Raw genomic sequence first — 16,477 nt, forward strand, 5'->3', positions numbered from 1 at the left:
TCTCTTCCCCCCAAGTCTCTTCTTGTCCCCCACCCATTTTTTTTTCAAATTTTTCATTTTGTCATGATGTTAACTACTTTTTTTTCATTATTATTATTATTATTATTATTTGTTGGTTTTATCTTATTATTTTATTTTCTCTTAGTTTGTTAACTTGCTTATTTTTCAGCATTACTCATTTATGATAAATTTTAGCCTATTTTCTTATCTTTCTAAAATGAAATTTTAAATTTATATATGAAAAAAATGTTAGGGGTTCAAAATTTTTGGATTAAGTTTTTATATTAATTTTTATAGTACTTAATTCAAATTTTTATATTCTTATTATTCAATTATTAAATAATAGGTAATTTTGTGACAGAGTATAAATGAAAAAAAATTGGTAATTAAGTTTATTGAACATTATAAATAAATATTTAAAACTAATGATGGGTACAAAGAGTGGTATAAATTGATAACTTAGTTTGCAAAAATGAATTTAAATGAGTTTACAAAAAGTTAAAATAAATGGGTTATAAATGGGTAATTGGATTACCCAATTCATTTTTTGACTTACCCATTTATACCCATCTAATTAAATAGGTATAAATGAGTTGACTCACTTATACCCATTACCCATTTTACCCAACCCAAACCCGCCCAAGTCACCCATTGTGACACCTCTAATTGTGACTATGATGGACCCATTTTGACACCTCTAATTGTGACTATGATGGATACACAAGAAGCCTACAAACATATACAGGTTTATTGGATGATGTTGTGCAGCCAATCACCTGTTGGAATGGCGACCCTTATTTGGGATCAGTTCCTGATATGGTGCACTTAGCCCTTAGAAATTGACTTTGTAGTGGTTTACATTAAAAAAGAAAAAAACGGTAGTTAAATATTTGATTTTGTAGTTTTGGATACTAAATTTATTAGTAGTGGGCTGCGTGTGTGTGATGATCACATAAAACAAGATGGGTGGATTGTAGAATTTGAGTTTATCGTTTTAGCAACTTACTATACCAGCTTTTACGAATTTTATCATGCTTACACTTGGCATATTTGTTATTTTCCATAAATCTATTTTCTAGTTCTAAAGGCAACACTACTAAATCAGCTCATTGACACCAAATGAATAAATTGGGAAAATCCATCATACTACTATTGTGAGGTATTTAAAAACTAATTCTCTTGATGATACAATAAGAAAAAGTTTGTAAAACAAAAATTTAGACTAAAATATCCCCAAAAAACAGTATAGGCATAAATATTGACGTAAAATAGAATGTTAAAACTGCAATGCATTGTAGCAGAAACATGATTTGCCTTGAATCAAATCCAGTAATAAGCCATAAGCCCCTTGACATTAACAGCCAGTCTTCAAGACTTCGAAGTATCTGGATTCCATAAAAGGGTGAGCAGTTATATCGAAAAAGCTGAAGTGGAGTTTATGTGATTGTGATGCTTAGAAAATGCAAAAAGTAATGATTTTCAACTGTAGAAAGTACATAATCTTTTCAGCTTGAAAGGAACTAGCAATCCATCATGCAAAGTAAATGTTGCAAGTTATCTGGTACTCACCTCTAACTCTAAAAGTCAATTGTCCAAAATAGTTGGTTTCACAGCAAAATCTGTCAAATCTGTAATGAAGCCAATGAAACAAGTGAATTTGATGCTATTTATTTCTGTCATTTTTCCTTTTTTTTTTAATTTCTTCCAAAGAATTACAATAATTAGAATGCAATTATAGAATATTACCCTTTCTGCTTCTTCAAGGTTTTGAACATCATCTTCAACACAGCTGGAAGAATGTGGGGGGAGAAGCCAACTTTTAGTGGATAAAAGCACCTGCAACATCTTAGAACCCTTTCCACTAAATGAATCACGAATATAACCTGCTCTGCTAAATTTAGATTCCAGAGCAGCTCTGGAGACGGGAACAACTAACAGATCACGAGCCATATTTGAGAGAATGGGGAATCTATGATTATTGCCCTTCCACCAACCCAAAACATCAAAATAATCCCAATCTTGTTCAGTAGGTTCATCCAGATACGTCTCCAAATCTGATTTTCCATCAGCAAAAGCAGCAAGAGCTTCCTCCCTTTTCTTTTGAATCATATACTTCTCAAAGTCACTGCGAAAAGATCTTACACCTGATTCAGGTTCTTTCTCGCTAGAAGATGACTTTTCAGGTACATATAATCTTTTATATTCATCAAACAAGGTAAAAGCAGCCTCTCTCGCAATTTCTCCCATTTCTGGAGTCAAATGTAATTCTGAAGGTAAAGATTCAAGAATTTCCAACTTGTATCGAGGATCAAGGATAAGGGCAAGGTAGATTACCAAATTCATCTCTTTATATTTTCCCCAATAGTTTGTATATTTTTCCCTCAATCTCCTAGCCATCGAACTGATGCCCATTTCAGTACTGTCTTGCCATTCACTCAAGAGATGATGAACCTCAAACAACCGAGCAAAGATTGTGTTTGTTGTGACATGTCTAGAGCATGAAAGATGCAATGTTAGCCCATACAGGTGCCTCAATATCTGGATAAACCACTCGACCTTTTGCCAATCATCTCTGTTAGGCATACCAGCACCCCTAGTTTCACTTTTACAATGAGGATCTGATTCCTGAAACTTCTCAAAGGCTTTTTGGAGCTTTTGGGCTGTATCCAACATAAAAAAGGTGGAGATCCAGTTGGTGGGGACATCCATGCATAGCATTCTCTTGTTGCCTATTTTCTCTAATTCCACACATTCTTTAAACTTTATCAACCTAGCAGGAGAAAGCACAATAGAGTGGACCATTTCCCGAATGCGAGCAACTGATTCACCTATTTCTTGCAAGCTGTCAGAAGCCATAATTTTGATCACATTATCAATGTATCTTAGATGAAGATACTTGCCACCAAGCAAACTGTTCTCTGAATTAGAGAATCTTGTTTTCAAGTTATGAATGGCAACATCATTTGACTGCGAGTCCTCCACAGTTATAGCAAATATCTTATCTATTCCCCAATCAAGTAAGCACTTCTCAACTGCCTTTCCTATGGCCCCTGCACTATGATCAGATATCGGACAAAACTCTAACACATTTTTTTGCAGTTTCCATTTGGAATCTAGAAAATGGGCTTTGACACATAAATAAGTAGTTTCCTGCTCAGATGTCCATGCATCCACAGAAAGACTAACCCTTTTATTACACAAGATGCTCTTTAACTTTGTCTTCTCCTCCTCAAAAAGTTCATAGCAGTCCCGATTAACCGTCGAACACGATGGTATCCGAAAAGAAGGACATGCCAGGGACATGAAAATCCTAAACTTTTCCCTCTGAACATCGCTTGGAGTCTGTTCATCACAAATTAAGCTACGAGCAAGAGCTTTCCTACTATCTTTCCGACTAAATACAAACTTATCAGGATCTTGATTATCCCGAGCAGTCCACACAAAAGTTCTTATCAAGTGGTCCTTCATGATGTTAGGAATGGAATAAATATAATCTTCAAAACTTGAATTAACAACTCCTCACTAAGAGCTCGCCCAATATTCGGTAAAGGTAAAAATGGGGAAATAATTATTAACCAAAAACAGAACTTTTCTTAATGAACATTTTCCAGCAAATGCAAGGGAACTAGAGGGTATAGAGTAAAAGTGGCTAAGAAATGAAACACAAGAAAAGAAAACAAGAAGAATGATAATAATGGTAGTATATAATTGGGACAAAATGCAAACGGGGCAAAAAAAAAAAAAAAGGCAAGCTCAACCCACAATTCAGTTCAATTGAAAGAAGGGGAAAAAAATTCTTGAAGGGGATAAAAGGGCTTACAGTTGAGAGCAAGAGGCTGCATCATGATCATGGAACTTTGGCTTTTCCCCGAGATGAGGAGGAGATGGTTATTTGGTTGTGAGGTAAAATGTGATAGTCATTCTTGATTGAAGAACCTTAGTGGAACATAAAGAGCTGAAGACCAAAGGATAGGTTCTACCTCTTTCGCTTTAGCCCCGATTCTTTAGTCTGTGAAACAGAGAAGAGGAGAGGAAATTGGAGATTTGAGTTTTTTTTTTTTTTTCAAATTTCCCGCGTTTCCTATCTTCCCGCTCTCACCATGAAATCTACACTACATGTACGCATAAAGGGCGGTGGCTTTTGGTATACATAAAAATTTGTAACGTTATATATTTTTAAATTATCTTTGATAACAATCTATTACAAATATAGCTTTCTATTAAGTAATTTTTTTTCTAATTTCATTTTTCAACTTATTAGGTAAATCTTAATTTTTATTAGCAACTACCAATTATGGTTACGAATTACGATTACTTGTATATAACTATTTTTTATACACTTGATAAATTCTCTACATATGTATTATCAAAATATAAAACTAATTTTTAAGAAATAATTTCAATAAATATACACAAAAAAATTTTACAAATATTTTTCCTATTACTTGCACACACATCAGTATGTGCCTTGAACACTAGTATAGTTTATGTACTCACATTATATGAATTTTTTTTTCTCAAAAGTATGATTATTAAATGAATTTTTTATAGTTAAAAATTTGTTAAACAAATACAAGTTTGAAAACAATAATTATGCATGATTAATATGGATATGTTTAAAAATATTGGTTGATTTGTAATGCATTTTAGATGTTATGCTATTTACTTATAATTTTGTGGGTGAAAAATAAATCTAGTTATAATTTTATCAAATTATTGATATTATATGCATATATATATATATTCAGAAAAGAGTACCATGTAACTTCTTTTGCTTTAATTTATTTCAACAAGATAAAGATAGGATTTAAGAATCACATAACCAGAATGGACATTTGAACACCATATGAGTTTATGTGTGTGTATATACATAAATACATATATATATATATATATATATATATATATATATATATATGCACTAATCTCGCATCCAATGATCCACTTGCAATTAATTTATCTAAGTTACAGAGTGCATCTTTATAAGACGAGGGAATTTGTTATTCTTAGTTAAGTGCACTGATAAATGAATGAATTTGTGTGCACTGATATATTAGTAGTTGAACTTGGCTTGACTCAAACTTGCCCTTACTGTGTATTTTTCTTGAGTTCATTTTGGTTAAATTACAACATGCCATATGTGAAGCCAAAATCCATCTTTTAATTCTGCTTCTTAGATAATGTGCCGTATGCATACTGCTTCATTACAACAATCTCATTGAACGGCATAATGTGGTAGATTCTGAATTTTAACTTTCTTTTTTATAATAAAATTTATAACTTAAATGCAAAAACAAATAAGAACACAAAATAAATGATTATCCAAGAAATGAATGAATTTGTGTGAATAGATTACACACACAAAAAAAAGTATTTGTGTGATCTAAGATACAAAGAGTTAATTTCCAACTCAGCATATAGATTTTCAAGTAGTTATCAGCTCAACAGCTAAACAGTTCAAGTACATTGATAAATTACTGTTCTTAGTTTATGGCACGCACAAACATTAATGCCAGATTGCCACACCACTTTTATTTATAGACCAAGGCTTTCCTAATAACTAAGTCAAATTTGATTTGCCAAAGGAAACAATGTGACGCCCCTACTTTTCCCAAGGGCGAACCCAAGGGTATCCGCGAAACGCCTGCCTAGCTCTCGCCAGGACTCGAGACAAATCAATTCAAATTTAACAATATATAACAATTTATACCAGTCTAATAAGGAAAAATCGCTTCCATAATCGAATATCCAAGTCTTGCACCACGAGTTCAAAATACATCCGTTATCCAATTCTTACATCAGGATCCAAAAGATACATCAATTCCCAAATATATACAATAGCCAAAATGTCTAGTCAATTACAATTGAAACTCTAATACAAAAGTACATCCAAAGGGTTCCATCGAGTTTCACTACATCCATTCCTGTTAAGGAAAACAAATCTACGGGATGAGCCAATAGCTCGTGAGGCCAAGAAAACACACATGCAAGCACGTTGTCCAAGTAACAATCCCAATATAATAAGTAGAGCAATGCAATTTCAATATATAACAATTCGAGCGAGAAAATTAAATAGAAACAATTCAAGGATATAGGAGCTCTCAGGAGCTATTTTCCACTTGCTTCGTCATGGCTCGATCCGATACCCCCTCGTGATGACACTCCGTCATCCGGGTGGGTATTATATCCGTAGAAATTTCACTTATTACTTCCTCCGACCAACATTCCACCCTCTCGGATCCGTAACCAAACACGCACGAAAAAGGCAATACTCGTCGAGTATGCCTCATGAGATCTCAAGAGATCAAGTTTTGATTTTTGAACACGCACGAAAAGGGCGATACTCCACGAGTATGCCGAACAAGATCTCAAAAGATCAAGTTGTGTTTTGTTATTCTCTTGGTTTATCAAGCTTCTCGACCAAGCCCATGCTGACTCGAGTTGCAAGATTGGCTAAGAGAATTGGGCGTCCCCATAAGTCGAGGAGATTCACTCCACCCGACAACACGACACGCACGGCATACACGACATGCAGGGCAACACGACATGCACACGAAAACGGGTATATTTTAGTCGACGAGATTCACTCAAATCGACTTTGAAAACCAAGTTAATGCAAGTAAAGTTCGAGTAAAGGAGAGCGAGTGCGATAAAGTACACACTCGTCTCATCAAGTGATATTCACGTATATAAGCAGGAAAATCAAGTAAACACGACAAGTCATGCACTTGACACTCACCAAGTATTAAGTGCAAGTAGGGTCAAGGAAAGTTCAAGCGTCCACCGTGGGATCCTCTTGAAGGTGCTCGTGTGCGCCTGAGCAAATAATAGTGAATTATTGTTCACCCAACCCAATTATCGAGAAATAATTCGTGCACTATTGTAATCTAGGGAATTTTTGTGAAGAGAAACCTTAATTACTTGTAAATCGAGATTCGAGTGACGTTTCATAAAGTACAGGAGCATTTGGGTTTTTATCTTGGAAATCGAGGTTAAAACGTTTGCATAATGTCGAAAGAATAAAGAGTTCTTGGAAAACTCTATTTCCTTAAAAGTTGGAAAATTTCAGTTTTGATATGGATCTTTGAAAAATCGTATCTCACTCGATACAAGTCTAAAATTAGAAAACTTTCTACCGTTGGAAACCTCTTGGAAAGTACTAAAAGTTCTTAGAAGACACTTTTGCATGAATCTAAGTGGAAGGTATTCAAAAATGAGCTTGAAATCACTGTTTCAGAATGTTCAGGATTGAGCTGGGGTTGGTTTTTCGCTAACTTTGGAAATTCGGCAGAATTCACTCGTTGCAAACCAGCCCTTGAAATTGAAATTTATAACTCAATTAGAGGTGCAAGTAAGGTTTAGGACAGAACAAGCGGATCGAGAATCGGAGTTTCGAGCACCAAGATATGGTAGCTCAAAGTTGGGGAAAATTCAAGACTGGTATCTCTCTATTATATGAAGGGTATCTCTCTATCAAATTTCACAGAAAAATACCTTTGGGAAGGTAGTCAACGAACCAACTAAAATTTGGAAAAATTCTTAAGGCAATCTGCCTTTAATCCTTTTCTTTCCAAATCCAATCGTTTGGCTAAGAAAATCCTCCAATCATGGTTCATATGTGAAAGGAAAGTCTAAGAAACATTCATGGTACATTTGGTAGGTGTTTAACACCAAGAATTTCATTTAGTAAGACCACAACAAGTCTCATCTCAAATCTGTCCAAAACTAGGTTTTTCCAAAACAGAGCAGTGTTCTTGTTTTGATCACAACTCAGTCGACTTAACTCGGAATTGAGCATGGTTTATGGCGTTGGAAAATACATTCACAGGGCTAAAAATTCACAGAAGAAAACGTTTTGAAATTTGCCAAAGCTCGAAATTGAGCCTCAAGTTGCTGCCTCTACAAATCATTCCAGCAGAACAGAGAAACAGGACAGCTATCTTAAAACGAATGGTTCGGCTCCCACACATGGAACCACAACGTACATTTTATACCGTTGGAAAGGTATGGATGTCTAGTTTCAAATGCCACTGACGGCACTCGATTTCGACATTGGAGGACAAAGTTATGGTCGAAATGCTACCGCTGGACAGGGTTATCCGAAAACAGTTTTCCAGCTTGACTAGTTCACAAATAAATTCATTTGCCCAACCAAACGTTAATGTTTTCCAATGAAAATTTTTACACATCTAATACAACATATAAACATCAGATTCAACACATTTTATCATAAAAAATTGGCCTTATCATGGCCGAACAAAGCAGGGGCAGTTTCAGAAATTTTTGTCATGGCCTCAACTTTGAGTTTCCAACAATAATATTCCATAGATCTATCATTTTAACCGCTAAACCACCATTAAATCCAACATTAAACCTCTTATCAACAACAACCCAAGAGTGGGAGTTCATAGAGCCCACTTTTCAAATTTTTCAACAATATCAAGCCATCCACTTGCATGCAAGTGTTTAGAGATGCATTTCTACTACCATAAACCAAGTTTAAGGTGTTGGATTATGTTATACCTCCTTAGTGCTTTAGATCAGAAAATTTCAGTCCTCAAGAGGCTCCAAGAAACCGTGAAATGCAGCCCTTTGGTTAGCTAGATCCAACTTCCAAGTAGTTTGCTAGTTGATCTACAAGTTTGGTGAAGATTGGTTGGAGTTTTGTTGTTGATTTGGTGAAGAAATTTTTGAAACAATGGAGTTAGAGAGGGAGAGGGGCTGGCCGGCAATAGGAGAGAGAAAAGAGAGTGAGATTTGATCAAGGTTAGCTTCCAAGAGAAGATTAAAATGAGTGGTGTACATTCACTCCAAGGTCAACTCTCATTAGGGCTCGTTTGGTGCGTTTAGGGCTCGATTTTCTCTCGCGTTTGGTTCACTAGTGCACTAAACCTCTAATACACTTATGTTCATATAAATATTATTCACTCTTAATTGTCCCGAAATAAGGGTCTAACGTCCCTCAAATAAAGTCGCGCGTGAAAATGCGTATTTCCAATTTAGGCGCGATAAAGTGAAACCTTCGAGAAATTCTTATAACGATCGTACCACCAATTATCACTTGAGTACTTAAACCTAAATTTACCTATTTTAAGAACATTGTACATGTCTCCAATTTTCCGAGTTTAATGTACTCTTAATTGGCTAAAATTTCTCAAACACGTTTTCACTATTTTCATTTATCGAGATTCCAAAAATTAATTTTTGAAACGAGTCACTTTAAAAACATAATGAAGGCATAATTCCATGTATTTAAGTCTAATAAGGTTAGAAAATAATATTCGAGGCAATTGGCCAAATAAATAATTAAATGAGCTCGAAATAAGAATTTAAATAAGAAAATTTTGCGAGTCCTCACAAACAAAATAGAGTTGGTCACGGACAATCAACTCGATACGGACTCCGACACAACTATTAACCGCCCAAACATTTAGAAACAATTAATTTAGCAACTAACAAATAATAAACTACTCACTTAAAAAAATAAAAAGGCTTTTCTAATGGGTGCCACGTGAGCACTCTTAACAAATATATATTCTACTTAATCTATCATGTATATATACACACACTAACAATTACTACTTTCTCTTACATTTATACAGTTTCATTAATTAATCCCCTTACATTTACATATTTTCCCTAATTAGTTTTATATTTCTAAAATTCTGACACTTGAAATACATCTTAACAGGCCGGTGCCCAAGTAGACCGAAAATAAGATACTTGATTTAGCTCCTACATTGTCTTCATTAAGTTAAGATTTTCAAATTCCAACATGCCCAATATTTTTTTCAACTTCACAAATATCTTCAATTTTAGCGACTTTGTCAAAATGTCTGCTACCTTATCTTTGCTCCTATAATCGATAGCAAACTCTTGATTTTGAACTTGTGAGCGACTTTGTCAAAATGTTAGCTAACTTATCTTCACTCTTATAATCAATAACAAACTTTTGATTTTGAACCAATTCACGAATGAAATGAGATGTTTGTTGAGCCCCTAAAAATCAGATTCTTCGTTGACTCAATAGCAAACATTCTACCACCAAATATTTCGTAAGTTTTATATTTTAAGGGATAATTTCAAAAACCTCCCCTGAGGTTTCTGACATTTACACTAACCTCCCCTGTACTTTGAATAATTACACTGACCTCCCCTGAGGTTACTAATCCTTTACAAATTTAGTCCAAATGATTAAAATATTATTTTAGAGAGTAAAATTAGAATTTTGTACCTGATTTGTCCTTTGTGCTACATGTCCAATGAATGACAAAGTATTATAAATTAATTAATAATTAATAAATTTTAAGGAGCGTAGTTTATAGGCAAATACGCATTACTTATTTAAAGTACCAACTCTTTACGAGTATTTTACTTTCAAACATTTACTTTATTACAAATATTTATTCTCAAATACAGATTTGTATTTACTCTCAAATATTTAATTTTTGTTAAATACAAAACCTACCAGTTTTTCTTCCATAGAAATATTAATATAACACTTTTTCAATTTTAGTTATAAATATTTATGTATTTAACATAAATTAAATGATTCAGGATAAAATACTTATAAAGAGCTAATACTTTACTCATGTAATGGATGAAAATCATAAAAAAATAATACTTTATGGGCCATTTCTTTTTTTAAAAAATATTTAATTTATATCAAATAGATAACCTACTGATTTTCTTTTTGCGAGAATATTACTGTAACACTTTTTAATTTTTAATTACAAACGTTAATATATTTATCATAAATTAAATATTTGAAAATAAAATATCTGTAAAGAGTCGGTACTTTAAATAGGTTATGTGTATTTGCCTATAAACTACACTCCTTACTTAAATCAATAAACTACACTCCTTAACTTAAATCAATAAACTATACTCCTTACTTTAAAGAGTATAGTTTATAGGCAAATACACATAACCTATTTAAAGTACCCGCTCTTTACAGATATTTTATTTTTAAATATTTAATTTATGATAAATATATTAACGTTTGTAATTAAAAATTAAAAAGTGTTACAGTAATATTCTCGCAAAAAGAAAATCAGTAGGTTATCTATTTGATATAAATTAAATATTTTTTAAAAAAAGAAATGGCCCATAAAGTATTAATTTTTTATGATTTTTACCCATTACATGAGTAAAGTATTAGCTCTTTATGAGTATTTTATCCTGAATCATTTAATTTATGCTAAATACATAAATATTTATAACTAAAATTGAAAAAGTGTAATATTAATATTTCTACGGAAGAAAAACTGGTAGGTTTTTTATTTAACGAAAATTAAATATTTGAGAGTAAATACAAATCTGTATTTGAGAATAAATATTTGTAATAAAGTAAATGTTTGAAAGTAAAATATTCGTAAAGAGCTGGTACTTTAATTAAGTAATACGTATTTGCCTATAAACTACGCTCCTTAAAGTTTATTAATTATTCATTAATTTGTAATACTTTGTCATTCATTGGACATGTAGCACAAATGGCAAATCAGGTACAAAATTCTAATTTCACTCTCTAAAACAATATTTTAATCATTTGGACTGAATTTGTAAAGGATTAGTAACCTCAGGGGAGGTCAGTGTAATTGTTCAAACCACAGGGAAGGTGAGTGTAAATGTCAGAAACCTCAGGGGAGGTTTCTGAAATTATCCCATATTTTAAATTTGGACTTTATAATGACATCAAATTTGGATTTATAAATAATAGTTTTAGCTTTTTATTTGCACTTAGGATAAAGTCATTACACATATTGTGAAAGTATCTAGATGATTTTTGATATAGCACAAGTATTCTAGAAAGTATAATATAAGTAAATGTACGCATGAGTTTAAATGAATAAATGTACATTTAGATGGTTGTTGTTTTTAGGAGCAGCTTTAAAAAAATAATTTATTGCAAATATTTCTATTTGTAGAGAAACATTAAAGATACGCAAAATTTGCCTCTCGACCTAAGTTTTTTCTTTAAGATTGCACTTCTATGTTTTGATTTTTCCAAAAATATTGATGAAACTAATCGTGAATACAGAAAAAGGGTGAAAAGGGGATTGTGAAGTTAAAGGAGCAAAAATTGTGGTTGTGGGAGAAATAAGGTTACAAGATGAGAAGTAAGGGAAATAAAATAGGGTCTAAATAAAGTTGCTGGGAGGGGTATAGGGTTGGGGAAAGGGATAATGGCTTGTGAAGTGTAGGAAATAATGATTGTAGGAGTGGGAAAGATGGGATTGCAGAATGAGAGTAAAGTAACAGAGACTACGAAGGGGAACTGCAGGGTAGAAATACAGGATAGGAAATTTAAGATAAATATAATTCCTGTTTTCTTGTTTTCTTAAAGTGACAAATGAGATAAATTCAATTCTTATCTTGAATAAAGAATGAGAAAATTCATTTCTTGAATCGGTTGGTGGCTCTCCAATGTCAAAAATGTAGTGCAAGACGGTGTAGTCATCCAAGAAGAAGCTTCTTTATCCTACACTGAAAATCATTGGTTTGATCCAATCATTGATGGGATGGAGAATTCAGAACATATATGCAAAAATCTTGAAAAATGGGAACAGCCCTTTGAAGTGCAAGTCTGTGAACAACCATCATCTTATATTTCAGTTGATTGGGGTGGCCAGATGATGACAACATGTCAAGAAGGTCAAGCAATGGAGACCAACTTGTCAGATTTAGTTAGTTGGGAGGATATTTTGCGATCCATTGAAGGAGGGAGCGAAGAAATAATTGGAAGATTGCCATTACCTCAAGATGAATGATTGCAAGTGGCCGTCCCATGTATTTGATTAATGCTGAGATGACGAGCTCCAAGAGGCAAAGTTGATGTCTTGTAACCACTTTGTTCTTTTCATGGTTTCACTCTTGAACATTGGATGTAGCATACCTAAATCTTTTAAAGATTAATGAAGTTAATTATTTCTACGCTCAAGCTTTTGTTGTCAAATTCATGCTTTCTGATCATTATGATCTGTTCGAAATAGGAGAATAATAAGCTTAAGAGAAGTTATAGGAAATCAAATAGCCCTTTGGGAATTGATTTTGTTGTTTTCAGCGCTTACTTTACCAGCAGTGGCTTACATAACCCAAAAAAAAAAAAGAAGCTAAATTTATTAGTAGTTGAAATGTTTATACTCCATAGTGCTCATCTAATACTTGACATGTGTGTTTAATGTTTTCGATTAATCTTTTCTAGGTGGTACAAAAGCATTAAAATTCTTTCCATCAGCATATTGAAACCCAGATAAGTTATGGAGTGTGGAGAACGCATACAAAAAGATGAGAAGACTTCTAAGAATAAAGCAACATGGTCCTATTGAATTTGATTTTATAGTTTTAGCAACTTACTATTCCATGTTTTATGAATTTCTTCATGACTACACCTGACATATTTCTTAATTTTTATAAATCTCTTTTCTAGGCGCAAAGGCAACACTAGTAAATCAGCTTGTTGACACCAAATGAATAAATTGGGAAATTCCATCACACTATTATGAGATATTCAAAAACTATTTTTCTTGATGATACAATAAGATAAAGTTCGTGAATTAGACTAAAATATCCAAAAAGTGCAGTTTAGACATAAATATTAACATAAAATAGAATGTTAAAAATGCAATGCATTTTAGCAGAAACATGATTTGCCTCCAAATAGGGCATAAGTACAAAATTGTGACAATCAAAGACCTTGAATCAAATCCAGTGATAAGCCAAAAGCCCCTTGACCTTAACAGCTTGTCTTACTTCTAAAGCTATTCCTTAATTGGTTGTAGCACAGTCCTTTATCTTGGTTGAAGGTAGGAAAGACCGTCTTGAACTGTTTCCTTGTGCATTTTATTATTACATTTATAGCCAGATTGCAAATTGATGCCCTTAGGCATAAAAAAACTGTATGCTACTGGTGTTATGACTAGCTTCCATGAGCTAATGAACTAACTTCAGTGCTTACTGAAAAACAAATTTAATCATATTACTGAAAACTATTTCCCTATGCAACCTAACTAAGATAATAAGTAGGGCTCATGTATGAAATAATAATAAGAATAAAGTAACCATTAACCATCAAGAAACAGAGGTATGTACAGAGGATTAGAACCCAAAATAACAACTCTGCATTAAATATCGACCACTAAACAAAAAAGAAATATAGACATAATTTTTTTCTTCTCTTTTTTTTTTATAGAAATTTAGAATTAATTTAGCTAACAGTGTTGATGTCCTCTTTTCATCGAAATTAATACACTAAAACGACACCTGTATTAAAGCGACAAGGGATTACAAATATCAATTCTAAAGGAGCAATTGGAGAAGGGTATTGAATTGAATTCATTGATATCCATTGGAGGAAAAACAGAATTTGCACAACAAAAGCATAACAAATTTTCTAAATTATTGAAAATTGTACTCAAATATTGTGTTAGTGCCTAAATTTGCTATTTTAGTATTTACATTTATTCTGCCAGTGTCTATGTTGTACTGTTAGCAAGAGTAGGGCCTTTGATCCGTGGAACATGTAGCTGATAAGGTGGGATTTATGTTGGACCCTAATGGATATATGGGATGTATTATAGGATCGATAATGTAGATAAGTAGATTAAAATAAAGGAGTAATGCTGTTTTGGTCTTTAATGTTGATTCATGTGGCAAACTGGTCCTTAATATTTTGATTATAACAAATTTGGTCCTCAAAATTTCTAATTTTAAACATATTTAAGAAATTGATGGAAACCTAACAATTCTATTGGTCAAAAACAATTTACCGTTGGTTAACAATTTTGATTTTGCACTTCTATTTTCCATTGTTTGGAGTTTGAAATATTATTAATTCTTAGGTTTCAAAAAATGATGTTGAAAGTCTAAGATGAAGTGTGATAGAAATAAGATTGAAATTGCTTTAGATGTGTATTAGGAATTCTAATTAAACTTTTTTCTTCTTTTTTTTTGTTCTGTATTTCATTTATTCATCCCACTAGTTTCTTATATCTTTTTCTTTTTCTCATTGTAGTTGGTCTCAAAATGGGCACACCATGCATAATTAACATGAGTTGTACCATCTTTTCGCTACTTAAATATATGAGCAATATATACTGTACAAAAATTTAGTTGATAATCTAATAAATTTCTTTTCTTTTTACATTTCGCTAGGTTATCAATAAAGTTTCAAATCAAATAGATATTTTTTGAAATTATTTTAATTACTCAACAAATTTATCAATACACACGAACATTAAAATGATTACTATAAAACTTTATCATTGGAACATTATATTATAATAGAAAGGAAAATCGAGAACAAACAAGAGGAAATTTTTTCAAAAAACCCTAAAAGCAATTCTTAATGATACTTAACCTCAGTAGTTAATTTAATCAAAATTTCTAACTAGCACCATTTGAAGCCTTCATCCAATAGTATTACATAGAATTTGTGCAATAATAATTAGAATAAATTCATGTATTGCAATTATAATTCTCCTTTCATTATCTGTGTATACTTATTCAATTGTAATTATTTTAAGAACGATTAGCTCTTTAGGTTCAAGAACAGTGTTGTACCGATTCAAAATGTTTAGGACTTTATTTTTATAAGCATTTAGGAACACATATGTTATATATTTAATTTAATTCACATTATATTTCATTTTAAAACCATAAGTAGGCTTATTTGAAATCTAAGGGACCATATTGATTGAAATTCTAAATATGAGGACGTAAAATACAAATTTAAAATTGTTGTCTACCATTAATTTGATTTTGATCATAGATATTGTGATTTTTTTGTTAGATGTTGTCCTAAATTTGCATAAAAAACTTTAGCAATTAAAATTTTTCTTGGTTGAATCATTAAGAACTATTTTTGCCCATGAGCTAAATATTCGAGACAAAAAATATTCTCCGCGAAAACAAATTCTGAGTCTCAACATTCAATGACACGAGACAACGTGGACTGTAATTGAGGTTAGGGGTGAGCAAATTTGGTAAGAACCAAATTCATACCCAATTTGAATTTGAAATCGGATATTTCTTTACTTTCCCCTCTTGTTCCAGGTGATAGATCTTGGAACTGTAATTCGAGATCTAGCCAGATTTGTTTGAAATAGGACCGTTTCTCCCTTTTATAATGTTTTTAGGGCTCCTGTCCTGAATGCTGAATTCATAACTTTGTATTAAATTCTATAAATAATAGCTACGGGAAGAGTCCCTATTTTGACTCTATAGTTAGCAGTTTTTATGTTTAATGTTAGAGTGTCTAAAATATTTTTGTCTTTTAAAAAGACTGTAAAGTTTGGAAAACAATTAAAATATACTGGTCCTCCACAGAGGCTAGTTTCTGCTATTCCTAGGAGGGAATTATTGAATTCTAAGAATCTACTATCTCTAAGACAAAAGAGTAGGGATGTGTCTAATCCTTCTCAAGTCAAACATTTGACTGCGATTTGTACTAATCCAAAATGAATATAATTGTATTTTT

The 16,477-nt window shown here is 32.4% G+C and overlaps 1 protein-coding gene across 1 annotated transcript; it reads right to left on the minus strand.

The window, feature by feature from the left end:
• Positions 1 to 1,239: 1,239 nt before the first annotated feature.
• LOC113712234 (zinc finger BED domain-containing protein RICESLEEPER 2) lies at positions 1,240 to 3,911 on the minus strand. Its single transcript, XM_027235562.2, has 3 exons — positions 1,747 to 3,911; positions 1,570 to 1,628; positions 1,240 to 1,385 (listed from the first exon to the last, which is right to left on the minus strand). The coding sequence occupies exons 1-2, from the start codon at positions 3,466 to 3,468 to the stop codon at positions 1,623 to 1,625; spliced, it is 1,728 nt and encodes a 575-aa protein (XP_027091363.2). The 5' UTR covers positions 3,469 to 3,911; the 3' UTR covers positions 1,240 to 1,385; positions 1,570 to 1,622.
• Positions 3,912 to 16,477: the final 12,566 nt, after the last annotated feature.

The sequence above is a fragment of the Coffea arabica genome, chromosome 10e (assembly GCF_036785885.1).
Source record: "Coffea arabica cultivar ET-39 chromosome 10e, Coffea Arabica ET-39 HiFi, whole genome shotgun sequence".
In the NCBI taxonomy this organism is placed as follows: domain Eukaryota; kingdom Viridiplantae; phylum Streptophyta; class Magnoliopsida; order Gentianales; family Rubiaceae; genus Coffea; species Coffea arabica.